This window comes from Leopardus geoffroyi, chromosome A3 (assembly GCF_018350155.1).
Source record: "Leopardus geoffroyi isolate Oge1 chromosome A3, O.geoffroyi_Oge1_pat1.0, whole genome shotgun sequence".
Lineage (NCBI taxonomy): Eukaryota > Metazoa > Chordata > Mammalia > Carnivora > Felidae > Leopardus > Leopardus geoffroyi.
The window spans coordinates 41,381,232-41,406,966 of NC_059336.1; the positions used below are offsets into that span (position 1 = coordinate 41,381,232).

Here is a 25,735-nt window from a genome sequence, read left to right on the forward strand (position 1 = left end):
AAGACACGGATGGGTGGATAGATGATAGACAGATGATAGGTAGATAATATATTATAGATAGATAGACAGATAGATAGATAGATAGATAACCTGAGCCAGAGGGGGTTGGCCAGGGCACTTATCCCAAAGTTGTATGGGACATGGAATACTCTCTACCTCTTTTACCCCAGAAGTTTGCTTCAATCTCAAATGAACATCTGCCCTTACTTAATAAGCCAACTTATTTATTTTTGAATATGAAGATTGACTACCCAAAACAATTTTACTAGAGATGAACTATATTCTGAAGCATAGTTGTTTAGTAAAATAAGGATTAGGACAGGAGACAGGAAACAGAAGACTAGATTTTAATCTCCACCCTTTTCCTCACCACCTGGTGGTGCTGAGCTCACCATTTAACCTCTCTCTGCTGCTCTCCCCTTATTTATGAAAGAGGGCCGTTCATCACACCTAGGCTCTGGACACCATAAGTATAACAGTGAATTCAGTGAGGTAATGGACATGAAAAACACTTTGACAATGAAACAAAGTTTTATGCTAATGCCAACATCCATGGTTATTATGCATTTATTATCACCTTTTTCCAATTCTTACCAACTGACTAGGTTAGACCAAGTTCAAGGAAGGCAGGGCCTCATTTCTGGAAGTTGACTTTAATTCGTTATTTAGGTAAAATATGATTACGGCTCTTCCTAAATGTACAAGTAAGCAGAATAACATTTTTCACGTGAACGCTTTATGCCCATTCATGTTCATGTGTTGGTACAGTTATATTAATTCTATGTGATATTTTCCCTCCAGTGCTACTGCTTTTGAAACAGCATAATAAAGTGACTTCTGCTAAATAAATAGGCTTGCTTACAATAACTGATAGTTAAGTGAATTTATGCGGGAGGCATTTTGGTGCTGTGGACCGAATTAACTCGCTGAAAATCCATTAACTTTAAGGCTCCAGATGGATATTTAGGATAATTTCTGAAGTACAAATGTAAAAGTCATTGTAGAATTTTCTTTGGCATATGCATGGAATTTCCACCATGGGCCCATTTAAAAAATCAATATCATAATAATTACAGCAAAGCAAAAAATAACAAAGCATTATGTGCATGATCAAAAAGATGCAACTGAAAAGTCCAGCCACTCCAGAAAAATGAAATATCTGTAATTAGTATCTTCAATTTGCGTTGCTCCCTGACACCCCTGAATTTAATGGTAAATCATGCTGTAGCCTCTCTGAATTCGACATTAGTAATGATTGTGGTTTCATGGCATTAAAGGAGGAATCTGAAGGGTGCTCTTTCCGGATTCAACCATCTCCACTCCTGCTTGATACGCATAATCTCGACCCCACCCCTCACAATCCACTTCATTTGGGTATTCTCTCTTGGCAACCGCTAACTACCCTCTGCCATCTGCCTGCAGATATTTGAGTGACGAAAGTGCGCATTGCTTAAAGAGAAAATTTTATATTGCTTAAGAGAAAACTATGATAGGAGCACAAACCTAGATCACGTAGACATTTTGCTAGTGCTGCCAGCAAAGGGACTGACAGACTCATTCAATTCATCAATTGACGAGGAGGCATTTGGTGACATGATACAAATCCCTGTGAGGATCCGATCTGCCAAGCCTTATGAGAGACACTCAGCTAGTATAATTACAAGGTCTCTGCTGTCAGGAAGCTTATAACTCAGTTAGGAAACACAATGACCACATAAAATGTCATCATCAGCCTATCAAACATCCCTCCTTCCTTTGGGTCCCTATAATCGCTAACATTTATTCAGCACTTGATGTGTGCTTAGCACTCTACGCAGATCATTCTTTATTCCTTTCAGCAGCCTGTGAGGTGGGTGAGAGCATAACCCCCATTTTGCAGATAGGAAAACTGAGCTTTAGTGAAGTTGAGTAACGTGCCCAAGGTTATGCAGCTAGCAAGTGGTGACAGCAGCCTTCGTAAGCAGGCACTGAGCCTGCGCTGTCCACCGGCATTGTGATATTTGTGTAAGGGCTTATCTCTTCTGTTGAGGAAAATCATGAAAACAGGAAATTTCTGTCTCACATATCCTGTGTCCTCCATAAACCTTGCCATTGTTTGCAGAATGAATATATACATTCCACTCAATATTTATTGAGTGTCGGCTCCATATTTAATACACAGTGACATGTAAGAGGATAAGACAAATGATAAGGCAGTACAGAAAGACCTCATTAATGAATCAGGGTACATGCCAGCAGCAGATTTTTTTTTTTATCAGAAATATGGTGAAGAATAGAAATTTTTATGGCAAGCATAAAAGTATGTTGCAGGAAAATTATTTTATGGAAACATCATCAAAAAGTATCCTGATAATTGCCCAGAGCATCATTAGTAAGAGAGATCACACTTAATGGTACTCATTTACAGTATACTCTAATTGGCTAGTAAAACTACTGTTCTCAAAGTCAAGGTGTGGGAGATGTACAGGGTTGAATAATGTCCCTCCTAAGTTCTTGTCCATCTAGAATCTCAGAATGTAACCCTATTTGGAATCGAGTGTTTGCAAATATAATCGATCAAGATGAGCTCATGCTGAATTAGAATGGGCCTTAAATTCAATGACTGGTGTTCACATAAGAAGGCCATGTGAAAATCATGTGAGGAAGTACTGACCACCTGCATAGAAATGTTCAGGGGTCAGGGATGTTTGTTTAAAATGCTGATTCCCAGGCACCACTCCAAACCTACAAATTGTAATATCTATGAGGGAAATCAACATTTATCATTTTTACTTGGAGCTCTGATGCTTGCTAAAGTTTGAAAGCTATGACTTTTGGTGATGTGAAGAGGTATGAGGCATAGTAACTCTCTCTGCTTACTTCTTGGTTAAGGGGTTGAGTCATATAAGGTAACTTAACAAGGGATAATATTACTTGTGGCAAAACAAAACAAAACAAAACAAAACAAAACAAAAAACAGTCTAAATGTGCAGAGGAGTGGAGGCCATTGTGAATGGAAGTACCATAGGTAAATGTGTTAGGAATTCACAAGTCTTATTTTGGCCCCAAACTTCAGTACGTACTGAATACCCTGGAGATATTCAATGACATCTGCATGGTTTGCGTGCAGACCAAACCAAACTTTGTCAAGAGTGATGACAGGATTTATTCAATTGTCACTATGTTGTGATTACTTCACACTCATCACCCCCTTGGATATTCTAGACAACTCTTTACTGTCAGTCCATCACTAGTCCTGTTTCACTGATGAAAGTGCTGAGATTAGAGCAGTTAAACAATTCACTAGAAGAGACAATGTGAGTACGTGGCCAAGTCCACATACAAAATCTGGACTGTCTGGATTTAGGCTACCGCCTTTACTCTTTTCCATTCTACCACAGGCTCCAGAAGAGATCAACATTTTTGTGAAAGCCACATGGCTTGTCTAAACTGAGTCTTGTTGATGGATGGATTGGGTGGACACGAACTCATGGAGTAGACATGCCATCACTTCCAGGGGCCTCAATTCCCACAGAGATTTAGGAAAAATAAAATTTTTTACTCTAAAACAGGAACAAATATATAATTGAGTAGCATTTTTAAAAATTAAATATGATTTTAAGATAGAAAGATATATGTTTAAGGAAACTTCTCAATTGACCAGAATTTTTCAGGCCATCATCAGTGATCTGGGGTCTGGGATGATCCCATTTAGACCTGTCAGCATTCTAGGCTCTTTACAGCCAATACTGAGAAGTAATCTCACAGACTCCCTCGCTGATTTTGTCCCACACTGAACTGCCTGGATGTCACGGACATTTTATTCCTTTGCCTTAATTAGTCCTTCTCCATTGATTTCTACATTATTTAGCCTCTCTAGTATATTCTGCAAAATGGAGGCATGCATAGAAATGTATTTACTTTATGGTGTAGGGATTTTCTGAAATCTGAGCACCCTTTTATTTCTACTGCATTTTCCCAGTGGGTGGCAATGAAAGTGTTGTTTTAGTCCATTTTGGCAGAACAAAGTAATTTCCTGGTTGGGTACCAAAGGAAAAAAAAAAAAAAAAGGTCTTTCCACTACTCAGCACCATAGCAGTCTCATGTAAGCTCATGACACATGCAGTCTAGAAAGATCCTGTTAACCATTTCAGACCCACTAACTACAGAAGCATGGGTAAAAGTCAGAGTTGCTGACTGACATAGAAAATATATAGGCTGTTGCATGACTAGACTATTTGGTAAAAGTAATATGGTAGCAGCAAGATCCTCAACATCAATGTGGAAACAAATGCAATTCCCTAAAACCCAGGATTTTTGTCAAAGTGGACCTCAATATAGTTGAAACATTTATGGCTTCTGTACATTCAGTTCTCCAAATATTTAACTTGAGAGTTAAGTACACTTTAAATAATTTAGTTTCCAGAATGTGTGTATGTTTCACAGCTTAGAAATTAACTTAAATAGAAAAAAAAAATAGAATTCTGGTTAAAGTTTTTCAATGAACACATCATCAGTGGCTCTTTCCAAATACTTCTTACATCTGTCCACAAAATAAAAACTTGGCTTCCCCTCCCCAACCTTCCCGAAAGTCTAACATAGAGAATTGGTTTGCTTTGAAAGAATAAATCATCCTGTGAAGTTCATGGAATAAATTAATACTTCAGGTGGGAAGTTGAATGTGGACTTCTGGCAGTGTTATTTTAGAATTGTGTCTCTCCAAGCAATTGAGTAGGTTACTCTACATTGTGCCAATATGCCAATTGTACTGCACATCTTTCTAATTTGGGCACTTCCTCTCCTTCCATGGTTGGAAGGAACATTATTGGATACAGCACTGATGTGGATAAAGCATCGTTTTCCTGCTGAAAATGCAAACAAGGTCTTTATTTTTACTGCTCTTAAATTTGACCTGTAACTGGCATTAAAAGCGTCAGTTAAAACCAGGAAACAGCCAGTGCAGCATTTAGCATCACAGATGCTGGAGCAGAATCAAGTCTAGAAGATAGACTTTTTTAAAGGATTACAGCAGCAGACGTTATATAACAAGCCTCAGTAGAACGGTGGGACATCTGTTGGCTATTTTCAGAAAACCATCATTCTATCACCCTTATTAAAATAATCTTAGTGGATACTTGACTTTTACTGTTATTTTTTTTCCGTATGCCCCCTCCCCCAGTGATTAAAGAAGTTGATAAGCAGTTTTGACATTCTAGTCTTATCTGCCTTTTCCATTTCCTTTTTCTTTGTTTTTGTTTCTGGTTGGTTGGTTACTCCTTTGTTGCTTTTTAAATTGTTTTGCTTTGCTTAAAAAAAAAAAAGACTGTGTAGTAAGAAATTAGAGTGACAATAGTTATTTTGCAGGTAGAGTTCTTATTGACCTGTGTTTACGCATCTGAAACCAGATGCCTCAGAGTCCAGCACAGAAGTGTTCAGTAACTATTAGTTCTTTTCTTTTCCCTTCCATGCACCTCAGAAGATTTTGATATTCATAATGGATTTGGTTTTAAAATGTAGAATTTAAAAGATTGAATTATACCTTACGAATATATTATCCAAAGGATACTTTTCGAAGTTCAAATATCTTTATTTATGTTTACCAGTTATCTATCTATCTATCTATCTTTTACCTTTATCATACAAATGTGACAATATACCAAACATGCTGATGTTATGTCACTAAGTCATGATTTTCTGGAGAGTAAGGCTGCAGCACCGTGGAAGCTTATGGGACAGTGTGTGAGGGGAATACTTGAAGCCACCATACAGCTAGCCCATCTTTCTAGAGGATCAGCAAAGATTGGAGGAGAAATGCTGCTTTTATGTACATCCAAGCATGAACATTTTACATAGTCCATTAAACAAAAAGCCATGTGACAAAACTCAAAATTAAATAAAATTTTGCAGGAGGCACCTTGGGCACCAACTCAAGTCCCTGAGGGAGACTTAACCATCCTCAGGGGTTTTCTCTGATAAATATTTAAAGGGAACTTAACTGATACGACCACTGAAAGTTGTGAGTTCAATTTTCAAAATATGAAGTGGAGATCAGCCTTATTTGAACCTGTCAGGGTGATGACAATGTGGCTTAGAAAGATGGCCCAGAGGGTGGACATACCACAGAAGGTCAGAAGGAGGGTAGTAAAGGCTACTTCTTCTGGAGAGAGAGCCAGAGGCCAACACTTACACCTTTTTCTCAAATGGTCTTTCTTTTTGGAATCCCCAAGTCAGGGAGCTGTAATTGGGTCATTCAAAGCCTACTGGTCCAGTGGAGCAGTAGGATTGAGGCCTTTTTCTCTGCCTTAGGTTGGCTACATCATGAGGTAGAAAGAAGACTAAAGAAAAAGGCAGTGTCTCCCCAGGGATTTACAGTCTAGTTGGGTACAGGTTCCTTTATCTGGCATTGGAAGAAAGAGCTGATAAGAAGTAGTTACAAGTAGATACAAATGCAAAGTAAGAGTCCCTGGTGGGAAGCAGATCACTCTCCAGGAGAAGATAGAGGGTGGCTGAAAGGAGGGACAGATGAAGCACCTTTTTCTCTTCCTTTCTCTCTTTTATACACTCCACACAAACGCCCACCCACGCATGTGCCCCCCCACACACGCACACATCACTGCTGCCAACACCCAGCCCTCAGGGGGCATTTTGTATAGAACTTCTTCAGTTTGCTACTTCTTGTTGTATGAGACTTGAACCTATGGAAAATTACTCAAGAGTGATTGTTCTCTTGGGCTTTGCCTTTGAACAAAAAGATTCTTTCTTGTGGGAGTGGGAGGGACACCAGCTTGAGAAAAACAGCTATTGTCCTCACAAAAATGCTCTTTCGGATGATATGTTAATGAGATTCTTTTGAACTGTCAATGATATCTGCATGCGTGTCACATGCTAATGGAAATGTTGAGAAAATGGGAATGCATATGAGGGGTTTGCATAGTTATGTGGTGGCCCCCCATCCCTTGGGCATCGTGACCAGGCTTCAGAGCCACCTCGTCACTTGGCATAGCATTCCTATTTTGAGGAGAGATATTTATTTATTTTTAAGGTCATGATTTGTTGGCTTTTTATAAAACACTGTCTGCCGTGGGCAACCTCATAAGCAGCAATGAATGACAATTCTTCCTTGAAATTTTTAATTACTGTGACAAAAAAAAGATTAATTACTAACTTTTGTAGCTGAACCACCTCTGCAGATGTTCTTAATCAAATAAAAGAAAAAGGAACCAGAGTGTTCTCAGAAGCAGGAGTATGAAATGTACAATAGAGGATTGCAGCTGGGTTAGCTGGGTTGATACTTAGCTGCATGAGTGCTTGATAAACAATAGCTCCATCATTGGCAGGGTAATTTCATGTCACAGACTACATTGTGAAGAAGAACTTTGAGTCTAAAGACCTATTCCTGGCACTGTCTCCTCAGTTGAAGGGTACCGAGGGCATCATGCAAGTGTGAGCAAAACATGGGAAGGAGATCCAGACCTTAACTGAGTTGGAAGCTGAATTATATTAAATTAACCTTCAATAGGCCGGATACTGAGAGGATAAGTTGACATTTGACCAATTTGCTTCCTCTTTTCTTCTTGATTTGGGTTCTCCCAAAAGCAGACCCTGAGATAAGAATTAGTGCAGGTAGATTATTTGTGGGTGAAGGAGGGGTAAAGAAGGTGAACATAGGGCATGTAATCCAGCCACCACCCTCAGAAACCAAGCATTATTTCTCCAAGCATTAAGAAAACCATTAGGCACAGAAACGCAGATGCTTGGGTGTTCTGTGGCTTGCACTACTAAGACCTCCTGAGAGAATAAGGACAGAGCATCGTAGTGCATGTCAACAACACCTCTCTAGATCACATGGACTCACTTTCTCTTTTATGGATTTGTTAAAATCCCTCTAAGCAACCCACCTCTTACATATAAGGAAATTGATTACTCTTTTTTTAATGTTTATTTATTTATTTTGAGAGAGCGAGAGAGCACAAGCAGGAGAGGGGCAGCAAGAGAGGGGAAGAGAGAATCCCAAGCAGGCTCCACGCTGTCAGCACAGAGCCCGACACCGGGCTTGAACTTAGGAACCGTGAGATCGTGACCTGAGCCAAAATCAAGAGTCGGACACTTAACCAACTGAGCTACCCAGGTTTCCCAGAAATTGATTACTCTTGTATAAAAAGATACATCTAGCATCAGAAACAAGAAATACATCTACAGAAATGTGTCTCAGCTCTGAGAGACTTCAGCCACATTGAGACAGACCGTACCCTGACTTGTGGCTTTCATTGCACAGTTGCAATGGGCCCATGGGCCGAGTTACCAGTCCTCAGAATAGAGGGCACAAAGAGCTTGGAGAGACTCATTTCCCAGGAGTGAGTGGCAGATGGAATCCCAATCTCAATAAATATGCTGTCACTTTATTTAGGACACATGTATCATTTATGTTGACTTTGAATGCTCTTTTGAAACCAATCCTGGCCTCTTAACCATTGATCAGCCCAAGCACAGAATATGGTGGCTTCTCCACAAGAAGCTGATAGCAGACTTAGCCATTGGGCAGACCTTAGCCTTCATGTGTGACTGTCGTTTGCATCACTGAAAATGATGTACAAAGTGGGCATGAAAAGAAAATCATTCAGATTGCCAAAAATAGAGGTCATAGGTCAAGTTTTCTGGGAAGCAGACTGAGAAGGATTTGTAAGCCAGAGGTTTATTAGCTCATGCTTTGAATCAATACCTGGCAGGGAGAAGGATGGAATGAGGGAAACAGGATTGAGAAGAGGGAGAAGTTGAATCCATCAGGAGCTCTGATGCTGAGAAGATGTATTTATCTGCTGGGTTGCCATGAAAAAGTTTCACAGATGGGGTAGCCTCAACAACAGAAATTTATTTTCTTATACTTCTGGGGGCTAGAAGTCTGAGATCAAAGTGTTAGCAGGGTCAATTTCCCCTTGGCTTATAGATGGCCATCTTGTACCTGTGTCCTCACATTTTCTTCCCTCTATATGTATTGGTGTCCTAATAACATATTTTTAAAAAATATTTATTGGGGCGCCTCGGTGGTGCAGTCGGTTAAGCGTCCGACTTCAGCCAGGTCACGATCTCGCGGTCCGTGAGTTCGAGCCCCGCGTCGGGCTCTGGGCTGATGGCTCAGAGCCTGGAGCCTGTTTCCGATTCTGTGTCTCCCTCTCTCTCTGCCCCTCCCCCGTTCATGCTCTGTCTCTCTCTGTCCCAAAAGTAAATAAACGTTGAAAAAAAAATTTAAAAAAAATATTTATTCATTTTTGAGAGACAGAGCATGAGTGGGGGAGGGACAGAAAGCAGGGAAGACTGAGGATCTGAATCGAGCTCTGTGCTGACAGCAGGGAGCCTGATGCAGTGCGGGGCTCCACCTCATGAACTGTGAGATCATGACCTGAGCCAAAGTCAGAAGCTTAACTGACTGAGCCACCCGGGTGTCCCACTAATCACATCTTCTATGAGGACACCAGTCCTATTGGATTAGATCCCACCCAATGATCTCATTTTACCTTAATTACCTCTTTAAAGACTAACTCCAAATACAGTCATATTCTGAGGTCCTGAGGGTTAGGACTTCAATACTTGGATGGGGTGGGGCCCAATTCAGCACATAACTTCAGAGTTGCATCAAATTGAGGGAAGCGGTCTCAGCCTTTGGCCTGTCGCATGAGTCAGTCATTGGATGCAGGCTGACTTCAGGAAGAGGGTCAACTCAGGTGAGGTGCTCTCTTTGGCAGAGAACAGTCCTCTGTCAGTATCTCCTCAGAGCTGTCAGCCACCAGCACCTCCAACAATGGGAAGAATGAGTGCTCTAGTCCTGAAAGGAGGGAGCAGATCTGAGCAGCACAGCACAGCACAGCACTCTGTCCAATATGAAAAAGAAACCTGTTGTTTGTCTTCCATTGACATTTCCACCCACTAACTCCCAAGATCATTTCTTTGGTTACAAAGTCGGAGCTTGCTATATTAGCATTTAGAACTGTAGGTCTTAAGCCTTGTGTGCCTGCATCTTTTCTTTGCTAAACATATGGAGCAGCTTCAAGGACCATGACAGATGTGTCATTTGCGAGGGTGTCCGTGTTGATCGATAGGAAGCAGACTTGGAAATTAACTTGTACAAATGAGCCTGAAGCTCAAATCAAAATAACTTCTGGTTTTTCAGATACATGGACATTTTTTTTCATGTAGAGTTGAAGAAAAGTCAAAAAGAGCAATTTATCAAACCAAAACAACAAGACTGAGTTGTGCTGCCAGAGAGTAATGACAGATGAACTGAGTTTGCAGAAAGCCCCCCAAAATAAAGGATTTCTTTTATGCGTGCAGAAGCAATTTCAAAATGCGAAAATGCCCTTTGAGTGTTTATGGATTATAAATGTTCTCCAACTCATCCAAAAGTCTCTGGGAACATGAGAGCAAAATCTTCCCATTCTGTAATTTGGAGATTGAACAACTAGCTTCTGTGGTGGAAGGCACAAATATGAACATGCTTAATATATCTTCAAGAACCTGAAGAATGATATTCAGTGGCATTTGACAAGGATATTAAAATATCAGGGCATAGACTTCTATAGGCTCTTGTGAAATCTTCTTTATTACTGCAGCTCAACTCTTCCCTTTCTCTGGCTGATATGGTCAGACAAAAAAAATTAGCTCTTTTCTATATAATATAGGCCATTTTTATAAATATTTCTTTTAAGAAAGAATTCCCCAGCAAAGTTGTAACTGGAATAAAATGGCTTTCAGCATAACAGTCAGAAAAGGTGCCTCCAGTGTTCCCCTATCTGGCTCATACTTTTCCTTGATCTGTTTGAAAAGTTCAGGGTAGAAATAAAGGACTCACCAAGTGAACAGTGATTATATCAATGGGCCAGCAGTTGGCTAGGTATTCCAGGTACCTTATTAATAAGGACTTTATCAATAAATAACCAATGTTTATGGAACATTTACTATATGTCAGACTCTTTGCCAGGCACTTCAGATCAAATATCTCATGTGGTCATTAAAGCCAACTGTAGCAGGTAGGATTCTAAGAGTCTCCCAAGATTCCAATGTCTGGTGTACATGCCTTCTCCCAGTTACTCAAACAACCACCTAGGTACTGCCGTGAAGGGATTTTGCAGATGTCATTAAGGTCCCCAAACAGCTGGCCTTAATATAGGGAGACTCCAGGTGGGCCTGACCTAATTACAGAAATTCTCTAAATCTGGTCAGATATGAAAGAAGTCAGAGATTCAAAATCAAGAAGGATTTGATACACTTTTGCTGGTTTGAAAGTGGAGGTGGACGTCTGGCAAGTAATGCGGTGGCCTCTAGGAGCTGAGAGTGATCCCCAGCCGACAGCCAAGGAGGACATGGGAACCTCAGTCCTACAACTGCAAGGAACTGAATTTCTGGCAAAAACAAGGATGAACTTGACAGTGGATTTCTCTCCATAGCCCCCAGACAAGAATTCAGTCCAGCTAACACCTTGATTTTACCTTTATGATACCCTGCTCAGAGAACCCAGTTACACCATGCCAGTTATACCAAATCTTTGACCTACAGAACCATAAGCTAATAAGCAGGGGTTGCCGTAGGCCACAGAGTTTGTGGTAATTTGTTATGCAGCAGTGGAAAACTAATATACCAACCTCCTCAAGGTCAACATTTCCATTTTAGAGATAAGAAGACTGAAGCTTAGAAAGGTTAAGTGGCCTGCTCAAAGTCATGTCCAGATTGGAACATAGGCATCTAGTTACATGGAGGTGATTGGGTGTGAGAGGAAGAAGCCTCACATATGTCCCCGATGGCTACTCCTTTGTGTGCAAACCTTGTCCACTCTTCTCCCCTTGACTACCCCTGTGAATAGATGGGGTAGTTATTCCCTGGATTAAGTCAAAGAGATTTTTGTAGATGTAATCAAGGCATTTAATCAGTTGTGTTGATTACAAGGGAAAATGACCTGGTTGGCTTACCTAATTAGGTGGACTCTAAAAGACTTCAGAGTCTGGAGATGGAGAAACTCATAGAGACACACTCTTGCTGGCCTGAAGAAAGAAAGCATCCAGGTCCTCAACTGCCTTTCAGGGCCCCCTGGTGGTGGCCTGTAGAAGCTACAGGCTGTCCCTGGTTGACAGCTAGAAAGAAAACAAGGACCTCAGTCCTACCAACATAAGTAGCTAAATTCTTCTAGCAACCTGAATGAGCTTGCAAGGAGGCCCCAGCCTCAGGTAAGAAGTACAGTGCAGCTAACACCTTGATTATAGCTTTTGAGACCCTGAGCAGAGGACCCAACACCATTGGGCCCAGACTTTTGACCTACTTGCAGAAGCCATGAGACAATGAAATTTGTTGCTTTCAGACGCTAAGGTTGTAGAGATTTGTTATGCAGCCTCAGAGAACTAATACACTGGGAGAAGGACCGGTTGGTCTCCTTTATTCCACCTGTTGTAGGAGGGGCTGCCAGCACCCAGGCATCCCACCTTCTAGTTTTTGTTCTTTAGTTAATCTGTAGTGACCTTGTCCCTTTGTTACTCCATTTAACCTCGATTTACTCATAGCACCAAGCATGCTCCAGTCGTCCTGGTCTTCTACCTCCCTCAAAACCGGTCCTTCTACAACTTTGATGCTTAATCCCTGAAATTTCATTCACTTGTTAGCAGCAGCCACTATTTGGTGAAGATATCCCAATATCCAAGCTAGTGCATGGTGAGGCTGCTAGATTATCTTTCAGGAAGGCTGAGACTTCACCCCTATTGCCCATCAGGCTGCATTTACACTGGATAACCATCCATCAGTTCTTAGTTAAAGTGGTATTTGCATGTACACCAAATATTTAAATGTTTGTCATTTGTCACTGGGGAAGAAAATTACATTCATCAGACTCCATTCATTCTCCCAGTCTCACTGAACACAGGATAATCTTGGTTGTGTCAGCTGCCCTAAGACTGGTAGCCGTGAAAAATGGAGGTCAGCTGTAGATACTCCAAACCTGTTCACTGTGTAACCCTCTTCAGGGGCAGTGGACATGATGCTGAAAAATTTTAATAGAACTCATGTTATCATGTTTATGGGGCATAAAACCCCCCACTGTGGATTAATGGCTATCTTGGTGTAAGAAATACATCTTTACTCCTAGACGCCTTGATGGGTGAACTACAGTTAGCATCGGTGGAAATATAGAGAGAGATTGCCTTTAGAAGGTCAGCTTTTAAAGGACTTTTTTGACCTCAAAGTCAATGAAAATAGATTTTTGATTGTTGACCAAGACAACTGTAACAGAAAACTTTCAACCTTTAAAAAGATTCTTATTGAAGTATAACATACAGAAAAGTACACAGATCCTAAGTGCGCTGCTTGATGAATTTCCACAAACCGAATACATTCATGGAACCAGCACCCAGATCGAAAACCCAGCATCCCAGGTACTCCCCTTGGTCTGTTTTCACCAACCTCCTCCCCAGAGTAATTGCTATAGTAACTTCTAACACCATGGATGATTTTGACTATTTCTCTAACATTTTTGAACTTTATAGAACTAGAATCATCCAGTGTGTCCCCTTTCTTTCTGGATTATTTTACTCAATATTCTGTTTGTTTATAAAATTTTGTGTATTTGAAAACTTCCCATTCTCATTCCTTTCTAATATCCCACTGCATGGGTAGATCACAACTATTTATCCATTCTACCATTTTAGGCATTTAAGTAGCTTCGAGTTTGAAGATATTACAATTAGTGCTGCTACAAATATTGTGATATGTGTCCTTTTGTGAAGATATATACATATTCTTCTGGATGTTTACCTAAGAGTAAAATTGGATGGTAAAATAAGATAGCACAAATTCAGCTAATTTAGTGGATACTGCCAAATAATTTTCCAAAGTGGTTGCACCAATTTTTACTCCCAAAAGCAGCACAGGAAAGTACTTGTTAATTCACATTTCTGCCAACACCTGGTATTGTCTTTTCACTTAAAAAAAAAGCCCTTCTAATTTTTAATATATTGCAATTTACAGACATCATCATTGTTTCTATTCTGAAACTAACAAACATCAGCACTGAGTTCAAAAGGCATTGTACTCAGCATAGTATCATTGGATAAGATGACAGTTGGTGACAAATGCCTTGTACCCTTTATACGGCTTCTTTCTTCTTTGCAAAAGCATTCAGGCTTCTCTATAATTCTGTTCTCTGGTCTTCTGGCAAACATAAAGGAAAATCTGTCTCTCGAAAAAAAGTTATTTTTTTGGTTCTGGAACTAAAAACCCTCGAAAAATATCTGCCATGTACTTAATTTTAGTCAGGTCTATTTGCCTAAACATGTACTCTGCAAATATTGACAAAACTCCTATTATGCATCAGGACATACACTATGCACAGGTAATACAAAACTGAGCACCACCAACTTGTCATAGGGTTCTGGTTTAAGGCAGAATGAGGACTACATTAAGTTGTTAATTCCTAAAAATATAAATGTTGCCCCATGTATTATTTACAATTATGTTGTAGCCTGAGGACCCATCTGAGTTTCCTGACTTGTTCATAAAAGAACAAAAAATGTGTGAGTCATTTCAAGTACACAGCGTTGCTTTAACTACAAAAGTGTCTAGGTACATTTTAGTAAGCTCACCAGGAAGATGGACTAGAACCGATCAGAGTTCATCTAGAGGGAAGTAATTGGAATTTGAGTAGCCTTGACAGGTTATACACCTCCAAAAAGGAACACTATTTATTTTTTTGCCCTTCATTGTGTTCCTGTACATGTTATTCAACGAAATGTTATTAAAGATTACATCAGTTGGGGTTTAACTGGAGAAGCAGAACTTTATGAGTGATACGGAATACAGGATTTATTATAGGGATTAGATCTTATACAATTGTGGGTGTAAATTTCAAGGGGATAGTTGACTGAGCAGAGCAAAGCCCTTACCCAGTACCCATGAGAGGAGCTGGTGAAAGGAGTCTGTGGAAGGCTATTGCCTCTGCATCTGACCAGGCCTGGAGTGTGTCAGCAGGGCAGGTGGTCAAGAGACAGGTCAAAAGTGATGAAGAGGAGGGGCACCTGGGTCGCTCAGTCTGTTAACTGTCCAACTTCAGCTCAGGTCATGATCTCGTGATTCATGAGGTTCAGCCCTGCGTCGGGCTCTGTGCTGACAGCTCAGAGCCTGGAGCCTGCTTTGGATTCTGTGTCTGCTTCTCTCTCTGCCCCTCCACTGCTCATGTTCTCCTTCTGTCTCTCAAAAAAAAATGTTAAAAAAAAGTGATGAACAGGAAAGCTGGATGCAAAGTGGGGAAGAACAAGGTCAAAGTAGAAACCATACGAGCAAACTGGAACCACACAATCTGCCACATGCATCTGTCTCCCTGGATGGAACGCCAAAGCTGCAAAGCCCTACAGAAGGAGCTGGTGCCCTTGAAGCAGAGTTACATGCGTGCCTGGCCTAGACCGAGAGAACCTGAGTTGGGAGAAAGAGCAGGAGCTGAAGAAGCTGTGAGCCCAGCTGCTACCCGAGACTAGCTGATGAGCAGCAGTGCACCCCACCTGCCTGGAGTCCTCCAGCCACCCGCCTAGTACCATGGCTGCAGCTCCACTTCTGCCCTCAAAATCTCATGGAAATTTCTCTGTGGCCAACGCTAACATCGAACCATTCAGAGAAGCGTTATTCCAGCTTAGCTAAATTGACATAGTACAAAGTTACCACAGGGATAGGCTATGAATGAGATATTAAAAAGAAAAAAAGAGGGGTGCCTGGGTGGCTCAGTTAGTTAAGTGTCCGACTCTGGCTTTTGGCTCAGGTCATGATCTCGCAGTTGAGAGTTTGAGCCCATGACTGACTGTGCGCTGACAGTGCCATGGAGTTTGCTTGGGATTTCTCTCTCCCTCCCTCTCTGACTCTCCCCTGCTCTCTCTCTCTCTCTCGCACTCTCTCTCCCTCTCTCTCATGCAAAATAAATAAACATTAAAAAAAAAACTTTTGAAAGAAAGAAAGAAACTATAGATGTTATTTAGTTCAATTCTTTCTTCATAAGACATGAAAGCCAGGTCCCAGAGAGATAATAGCTTGTCCAATGTCACAGAACTAGTGACAGGCCTAGAAACTCAGTCCTGTGTATCTCCATTGGGGTGATACCACAGAAAGAACATTGGATGTCAAGTTAAGATGCCTCAGATTTTGCCACTAATTATTTGACCTTGACAAAAAAGCACCTGGATTCAAGTTTTCTCGTGAGAAAATGGCACATGAGTGAGCCCCAAGAAATTGGAGGTGCTCAACTAATATCTCTTAAATAGATGAATAAATATAGTCTCTCAAGAACAAACGTTTTACAAAATTGTTCTATTGCCCAACATAAAAGACAGATTGAAAATATGCTCCTGAGCCTCAATACTCAATAGTGAGGCATTCTTCTATATTCTCATGTAATTTATCTGGGGCTAGAATGGATCACCCAGCTCATTCCCCTTCGTGCAAGTCAGATTTCCAACCTCTCAGCCATGTACCAGTTAGACTTTCTATATTCTTCTTGTTACCCCATTGTGGCTTCTACTTGATCTTGATCCATTTGGTCTGAGCCTTTCAAGAGAGATCCAGTACTACACAGCTAGAAAAGCAAGAATCCAAACAATTGGCAATAGGAAGAAACCAGAATATCAGATTTCTGGCTATGTATTTCTCTTTTGTTCATAAATCTACAATTTGGGCAGAGTTTAGCAGGAACAACCAATCTCTGCTCCATGGGGCATCACCTGGGGTAGGTCAAAAACTAGGAGGTGAAGTCATTGAGAAGCTACTCACTTTTAGGTAGGATTATTGGCTAGAACTTGTACACATGGACTCTCCATGTGGTCTGTCTGCTTCCTCATAGCATGAAGATTGGGTACAAGAGCAATCATCCCAAAAGGACCAGGCAGAAACTGTATCACCTCTTATGACATAGACTTGGAAGTCATATAGTATTTCTGTCACATAGTATTTCTGCAATCATAGATTCAAGAGGAGGAAATATAGATCCCATTCTCAATGAAAGGAGTATTAGCATTATATTTTAAGAGAGTACGAGCGATGGGATATCGTATTGCATGCCATCTTGGAAAAACAACGTATCATAAGCAGTGATCAATATCCACTCTGAGTTTATAAACACAGAGCTTGTCAACTAACAGAGCTCTTTTCCAGCAATAACCCCAGACAATAAGTTTATGTACACATATGTAAGTACATGCGTATATGCATACATAACAAGTACTTGGTAGGTGAGGGTTAATTCTTGTATTCAACTTACTTCCAAGATAAGTATGGGAGTTATGCCTCAGGGTAAGGGCAGGGAAATGGGTCACTCAATTAGTTTAAAATAAAAGTACTTTTCCCCCATCATCCATCTACTCTTTGGGAAAATAAATCAGGCCGCTGAAATTTGGACATACCATTTCCATGGTAACAAAACCTAAAATGCTAAAAGGTGGATTATAATCCTTTGCAATATTTAAGAAATCTGCATTTAGTTTCTGTGGTGGTTAAAAGTTCCCTTGACAGAAATGAATAGCATTACCACCACTAACCCTTCCCCATGCAAACGCACACACAGAAAACACAATACACACAAGCAACAGGAGGGTTAAAAAAATCCATAATTCATATTGAGTACACAAAAATAGGGAGAAATGAGTAAAAATGAGACTTTCCAGTTTGGTCTCCTTAGATCTGCTTTGAATCAAGTTTTCTTGTTTTGTTTTGATCTCAATTAGGTGGCTTTAGAAATAATCTGACCATCTGAAGCCTGGTGAAAAGTCAACTGTGATAGGTGTGGAAGTAAGGATAATTATGGCATTTGAGAACTACAAGCAGTTCAATACAGCTAGAGAGTAGAGTATGTCTAACACAGAGTCTTATTTTTGGTATTATGACTTTCAATTATAAAACTTCTCAAATATACCAAAAAGTATAGAAAATAATATGATATCTATGTACCTGCCCCCATAGTTTAATAGCTACTACCCATGTGCCATGTTTTTCTCAAGTCTCTTTCCTGAAATTCATGTGTGACATTTCTAAGAATGTTTCTCTATATCAGTGCTTTTCAATGAATCCCTACACTGTTATATCTTTGTGCTTTAAAAATGTGTATAAATGGTATCATAGAGAGTGTTTTTTGTAACTCATTTCTATTGCTCAACATTATGATTCTTATCTTTAGCTATAGGGCATAAACACACCAGAAGGAGAGCATAGACGAGCATTCAGTTTTGCACAGACAGCTAATCATTTATTCAACTCAATTTACATTTCACCCAAAGAGTGAGTTGATGGTGATGGTTTTTGCGTTTGTAGAAAATGTTAATGATATGCAGACAGGACTGGACACCAGAAACTCAAGTGAATACAGTAAAAAGAAAATAAGGTTTATTTGCAATCCCAGTCCTTCCATTTCTGAATGCCAGATGCTTTCTCTTACAATCCATCCTATGGTCAGGGATTACTGGGGCTGCGTGGTATTTAGTGATTACAGCATAGAAGTCCAGCAACTGCCCAGCAGGCTGCCCAAATGGACTTGTGCAGGGATCAGGGAGCCACATCTCTGAGCTTCCAACAGGAAACCCTGACCATTCCTTGTGTCCTAGCCCTCCCTACCGACCTACCCCTGTAGATCTTCTGTCCCGGTGGGAACTTTGGACTTGCCTAGGGTTGACTCTGTACCACACAGGCTGGGAGAGCTGAAGGGCTAGGGGGATGACATCCATGTGGGTTCATTCATGTCCTGCCCTGTGCACACCCCACCTTTATTCCCCATTGCCATGAGAAATGTCTCCTTTGATGTCCTACTCAATTACCAGTTGTAGTTTGATAGATCGAGTAATTTTTAACTTTTCGTAGACTCTTAAAATAAAGGATCTAAAGGGGTGTTTATTTTCAAGACATGAAATTGAGTCACTGATTTAATATCAGATATACGTGAGCTATTGGATGTACCCCATCTCTCTTCTGTTTACCATATTATTCTCTATATGTCTCAAACACCTTATGTATAGAAGCCCTCTCAAAACAGAAAGAAGAGATTGTACACATGTTTTACTCTTGAGGTGGCATTTACTTAGTCAACAATATCTACCAGATTAAAGTTATATTGACCTCACGTCACTGTCAACTAATTATGTTTTACTTCTGTTGCATTTCTGAGAATGTTAAGCTAAAAGCAAATTAAACTACAAGAAGCTTTATAGGCCATGTTCAAATACTAACAGGTTTGATAAACATATTTGTCTAAGAAAGGTAGGACAAAGAGCTCTTTGTTTACTGACATACTTGATTGTCATTCTGCTATACCTCTCGTATGGTTGTTTTATAGGACATAAAGTCTAGGTATCCTGTCGGAATCTCCGATCTTATTTATAGCTTGCTGCAAAGTGGCTTATTGTCATTTATTATTTCTTATTTGATTTATATAACATCTTTCCGCCAAAGAGCCCATGGGCTTATTCACATAAAGAGTATACACACACACACACACACACACACACACACACACAGAAATACATACTTGAACTTCACTCAATACTGTCATATAGTTAGCAGTATAGCATCAAGAATCTGCAGGAGGCTTTTCCATTTGTTTCTTTTTGTCGCTGTTGTTCCAAGACCATGTTGTGGAATATTTCTCATATCCCAGGGTCACCATATTATCTTTCACTTTGAGTATTTATTGTTTGCCTCTAGGTGGACCGGATCATCTTCTGTGTCTTCTTAGAAGTTGACTTTAAAATCTACAGAAAGAAAATGGGCGAGTTTTTCCCTGCAGGTGAGTAAAGTGATTTGTTTTCTTTGGAATTGAGGATGGGAGTGGAGGCATCAGTTATATTTCTATTTCACTTCTTACCTTAAAAAATGTTGCAGATGTGGTCTCCATACACCAGTAACCCCTGGCAACTTGTGTCATAATTTTCAAGACCTCACGGGAGATCTAAGCCCTTGACCCCTCTGTCCCAGGAGGCTATGGTGTTGTATTGGAAGTCAGTTCATATTTTGAATCTGTTTCTCACATCAAAAATGAGGGACTGGACAAAGTGACTTCTAAAGACTCTTTCTCTGGCCCTAAATTTCATGATCTGTGATTTGTTCCCTACATATGTAAATTGTCCAAGCCTGTGCCTACGTCCACCATGTTAAACACCTTTGCTGGAAATTGTGAGGAACCCATTTATATTTGTAGCCAGAACTCAAAGAGTTCCTGCACTTTCTCCCTATTCCCCCCAATTTTCTTGGCCGAAATTGTAATGAAGATAGCAGCACATCCTGGGGCAATCTGAGAAATGCGGTCATTCACATTATTTCACATTTCTTTTGAGAATGTAGACAAAATCTCAGTTATTAAAGAACCTTGATTACATCAATTGAATGTGTCATTACATTTGGCTGGATTGGTTATTTTGAATATTTCCCCCTCATTGTTCCTCTTCCAGCCTTGTTTACTACCTTGTTATTTTGTGGGTGCCGTTAAAGTCACAGTGCTCAAGGTGCTTTCCTCAGCCATGGTAAAAATGGCTTCCAGGAAGCAAGCCACTGTGAGTGTTGTTGATGCCTACTTTTGAGGTGTCTGTGCCCATGTGAGGTGGCTTTCCAGGTACCCGGTGACTCTAGCAGGTAGGAGGGAGGGAATGGTGCACATTCACCTCTCTGGCAGTCAGAGCCATTCGGTAAAGAGGAGGCCCTGCCCGAAGATCAGAGCAGGATGCCGGTAGCCGTCAAGAACAGCTACAGAAAACTGCTGGAGATGTTCAACTCTGTGCTAATATTCAAGGTGGACTAATTTCTTCTGGGTGATTTGAAGTCCTTCTCTCTAGTTTTGTAACTGAAAGGTGAATCTGCTAAGTATATTTAATTGGAGCCTTTAATTACAGTATTTTCCAAATTAAAACATACTGTAAATTCAGAAAGACTCCCCATGGGATGAAGGAGAGGACTGTGATGGTGGCCTTTTTTTTTTTCTCCTTCTCCTTTATCCTTTTATCACTTGTAAAAAAATTTTTAAGTGACTCAGTAATTTACAGCATGTAAAGCACATAGTAACTATTTAATAAGTAGTTGTTAGTATGAGCTAAATTTAATAAATTCTTCTCCCCATAATATGATGGCTTTTTTTCTGTTTTAATCTCCTTGTTTCATCATTTCTCTTTATTTCCTATATAAACACAGTGAGTTGATTGTGCATGAATTTCTGTACTTTTAAGTATTCTTTGTGTGTGTGTACTTTTAAAAGAAAATATTCATTCATGAAAAAATGTGACTTGCCATTGTGTGTGAGGCAAATATTCTCATGTCTTGTCAACATCACAGCATATTTTTTAAGCTTTCATCAATTTTGGACTTCTTGAGTGTTTAGAATTATGACATAATATTCATTTCCATGTCTTCTAAAATAAAACTTGTTTTCACTCTAACATATGATAAAAAATAATTGCATGTGTATGATCGACTGATATTAAAACAAATCTATCCATCAGCAAGTATTTCCAGTGATGCAAAGCCAAAAATCATACTATACGTTTTTTTAAATGGGACAGTTTTAGTGGTCTAGAATGTATTAATAATTATGTAAATAAATTATTATTTGAAAAACTGCTACTCTAAATAAATCCAACGTGCATCTTAGTACTTGAGAAAATGAAATAATAAAATCATCTTCAGTTTCACATCAATACTTTAAATTATAGCATGCTCATGAAATTATTTCCAGTGCATATTTATAATAAGGAGTGTATTTTTAAACTAACTGTCAAAATCCCCTCAAAATTGTTAAGTATTTCCACAATGCTGAAGCATCAGCCATTTGCAAATTTTGAATATGCGATATGAAGTAAACGTGGCTTCTAATGGAATGTGTGACTGCTAATATATATGATATACATTATCTGTCCATAATTTGAATTTATGGTTAATTCATAACCATACCATCTTTGACTGGAATCTGATTTTTCTGGTTTGTCATATATTCCCCCTAGACTGACTTATTCAGACTATCTCTAACTAGTCTTCTTAACACTTCCCAATGCAATAATGATAATAGTTTAGGGAAAAAAAAAAAACGTCATTTTATATGAAACTAAATCTCTGTGTTTTGGGGTACAATAATCCTGTGTCCTTATGTATCATAATCAGGAATCTGAGGCAAAATGTATAAGAAAACAATACAAGTGAGACTAGAAAAGATCACATTAAATGTACAACACGTACAAAACTACTACCTAATATTAATGATAAGAATAATAGTTAACATTTACGGATTGCTTTCTCTCAGCCACACACATGGGCTAGGTCAGGTAATCTTCATGCTCTCTCTAAGAAAGTAGGCACTATATTAACCCTACTTTTTTATGTGGAAAATGATATGTACCTGAGAAAATGAAGAAATACAGCTAGGAAACAGCAGAACTCTATTTCGAAATTCAGAGTGGCATCTGTCATTGCACAAGTGATAATAGGTTCGTTTCCTCAGAGCATCTCCAGACCAGGATGGGTTTGACTTCTAGGATGCATTTGGATCAGTGAGAAAGTCTCATTCCTAATTTCATCTGCTGCCCATAATTATTCAAAGCTGCCATGCTTCTCTTTCTTCTGATACCTATAAATGTCCTCATGGAAACTTTCTAATATGAGTCAAATTGGTACTTGATTATGGATCCCAAAATCAAATTCCATCCAGATCAGCTGGGCAGTGTGGTGCTTTGACCTGCAGAGGAGTAGGAGAGTGGTCACTGGAAAGCCAAAAGGCCTTATACATGACCACAGGGGAAGATGGAAAGGTGCTTCCTATCATTTGCTAGAGCTTCTGTGACATAGTATGACGGACTGGAGGGCTCAAAAGATTGCAATTTATTTTTTTCACATTTCTAGAGGCTAGCAGTGCAGGCTCTAGGTGTCAGCAGAATTGCTTTCTTCTGAGGCCACTCTTCTTGGCTTGTAGATGGTCACCTTTCCTCAGTGTCTTCATCATGTCTTTCCTCTGTGTGTGCCTGCGTCCTAATCCCCCTCTCCTTGTTAGGACACCAGTCACATGGGATTAGTGCCCACCCTAATAACCTCATTTTAATTTGATCACCTTTTTTGGGGCGCCTGGGTGGCGCAGTCGGTTAAGCGTCCGACTTCAGCCAGGTCACGATCTCGCGGTCCGTGAGTTCGAGCCCCGCGTCGGGCTCTGGGCTGATGGCTCGGAGCCTGGAGCCTGTTTCCGATTCTGTGTCTCCCTCTCTCTCTGCCCCTCCCCCGTTCATGCTCTGTCTCTCTCTGTCCCAAAAAATAAATAAACGTTGAAAAAAAAAAAAATTTTAATTTGATCACCTTTTTAAAAACCCTATGTCCTGGATGCCTGGGTGGCTCAGTTGGTTAAGCTGCTCTCAATGTCGGCTCACATCATGATCTCATGGTTCATGAGTTCTAGCCCTATGTGGGGCTCTGCTTGAGATTCTCTCTCCCTCTCTCTGCCCCTCCCCTGCTTGCGCACTCTCTCTCTCTTTCAAAATAAATAAATAAGTAAAAACATAGGGGAAAAAAGACCCTATCTCCTAATATAGTCACATTCTGAGGTACTGGAAGTTAGGACTCCAACAAAATATCTTGGGAGACACAACTCGAACCCTAAGAGAGCCCATCATAGAAAGGCAGTAGAAACAGCAAATGAAAGAAACCAGCAACAATTTTTTTTTCACAACAGTTTTATATCTTGCTGTGAGTGAAGCACATTTGACTTTTTCCTTTAGATGTGTTATTTGGAAGTCTAGTGTGGCAGCTTTATGGAATTACCATATGCTTTGGTTGCAAATAATTTCTAGTTACAGTACACCATTAGATGGCCTACAGCAAATAATATTTGTACTATTCAACTCAGAGATCTCTTTGTTCTTTACATAAAAGGTTTGTATTTTTTGGTATGCAGGATTTATTGTGTTTATTTTTCATAGATTTGGAATACAGAGGTCAATTTTTTTTATTAGAATATGAGTTCCAACAGAGGACTTGGGAATATTAATTTTCTTCATAATAACAATGTCAAATTTACAGTTTGGAACTATATCAAAGAAACCTGACGTTGGAAGTAAAAAATGCCATGGTCAAGCCCCTCCCCCACTTTAAAGAAAACCTACATTTGTTTACATCAGTGGTTCTCAACTCTATTCTTCAGGAAGGAGTATTTTTCCAAAACAATTTTTAAGTTATATCCTCTGACAAATAAGCATGATATTTTTTAAAATTTTACCTGGATTTACTCTTTAAAACCTAACAAGAGAAAGTATCCACATGACCTCTTCATCATCCCCTCTTCTCACAGATTTTATAAACTTTTCTCATTCAACAGTATTCACTATCGTTCTGTCCATCAATCAACAAATAACTTATTATACCTAGTATTGTCAAAGGCTTTGGTCACTGCTGCATTTAAGATATAGTTCTTAGGGCACCTGTGTAGCTCAGTCAGTTGAGCGCCTGACTTTGGCTCAGGTCATGATCTCGCAGTGTGTGAGTTCGAGCCCCACATCAGGCTCTGTGCTGGCAGCTCGGAGCCTGGAACCTGCTTCAGGTTCTGTGTCTCCCTCTCTCTCTGCCCCTCCTCTACTCACACTCTCTTTCTCTTTCAAAAATAAATAAACATTTAAAAATTAAAAAACAAATTTTTTAAAGATATAGTTGTTAAGGGTGCCTGAGTAGCTCAGTCAGTTAAGCGTCCAACTCTTGGTTTCAGCTCAGGTCGTAATCTCACGGTTTGTGGGATTGAGCCCTGCGTCAGGCTCAGTGCTGACAGCATGAAGGCTGCTGGGGACTCTCTCCCTCTCTCTCTGCCCCACCCCCCTCTCTTTCTCAAAATAAATAAACATTTTTTAAAAAGATATAGTTCTTATAATATGCCTGAGAGGCCAGTATTACGCAGAACAGTTGGAAAACAATATTAGCAAATAATCAAGTATAGCATTGGTATGGTCAAAGTACCCAGGAAATCAGAGTCAAATGTGTATGAGAACCAGGGTGGTTGTGGCAAGTTTCATAAAGAATGTGTCACTTGATGGGGCGCCTGGGTGGCTCTGTCAGTTAAGCGTTGGACTTCAGCTTAGGCTTTGAGTTCAAATGGTTTGTGAGTTCAAGCCCCACATCAGGTTCTCAGCTGTCAGTGCAGAGCCCACTTCAGACCCTCTGGCCCCCCCTTGCTGCACCCCCCCCGCCCCGCTCACACTCTCTGTCTTTCAAAAATAAATAAACATTAAAAAAAAAGAATGTGTCATCTGAAAGATGAGCAGGAGCAGAGAAGCGATGCCAAGTACTGTGTAAGTGACACGGAGGAAGAAGGGCAGTTCAGATAGAATTTGGGAAATGAGTAGGATGCTTATCTCCAGTTTGTGAATCCCTGACGGAAAAATGTTGATACTCATCACCACGTAATAAGCAGTCATACATTAATTGTATGACTTTGTGCATGTCGTTTAACCTTTTTATACTTCAGCTTTACAGCAAACGCAGTAATGGGCCAAATCCAAATAGAATAAATAACAATGTAAATGAATGTTTAGAGAGGTGTCTAGACCAAGCATCATAAAATTTTAAATACCCATGTTTCTTATTACGACTTTAAAAGGAGGTATTTTCATTATTGTGGCCATCTTAATTAAAATGGCTATAACCTCTTATTACAAAAGTAGTACAGATTTACAGTAAAAATAGATAATCAAAAAGAAGATACAAACCATCGAGAATGAATTACCTTTTGTTGTTTATCCTGTAAGAAGCCCCCTGT

The 25,735-nt window shown here is 39.9% G+C and overlaps 1 protein-coding gene across 2 annotated transcripts in view; it reads left to right on the forward strand.

The window, feature by feature from the left end:
* Positions 1 to 25,735, forward strand: part of MACROD2 (mono-ADP ribosylhydrolase 2) — a 2,046,639-nt gene that overhangs the window by 1,852,345 nt on the left and 168,559 nt on the right. For both annotated transcript variants that reach the window (XM_045445353.1, XM_045445352.1), the window contains exon 9: positions 19,675 to 19,756. In XM_045445353.1, the coding sequence (XP_045301309.1) occupies positions 19,675 to 19,756 (82 nt within the window). The remainder of the gene's footprint in view (positions 1 to 19,674; positions 19,757 to 25,735) is intronic.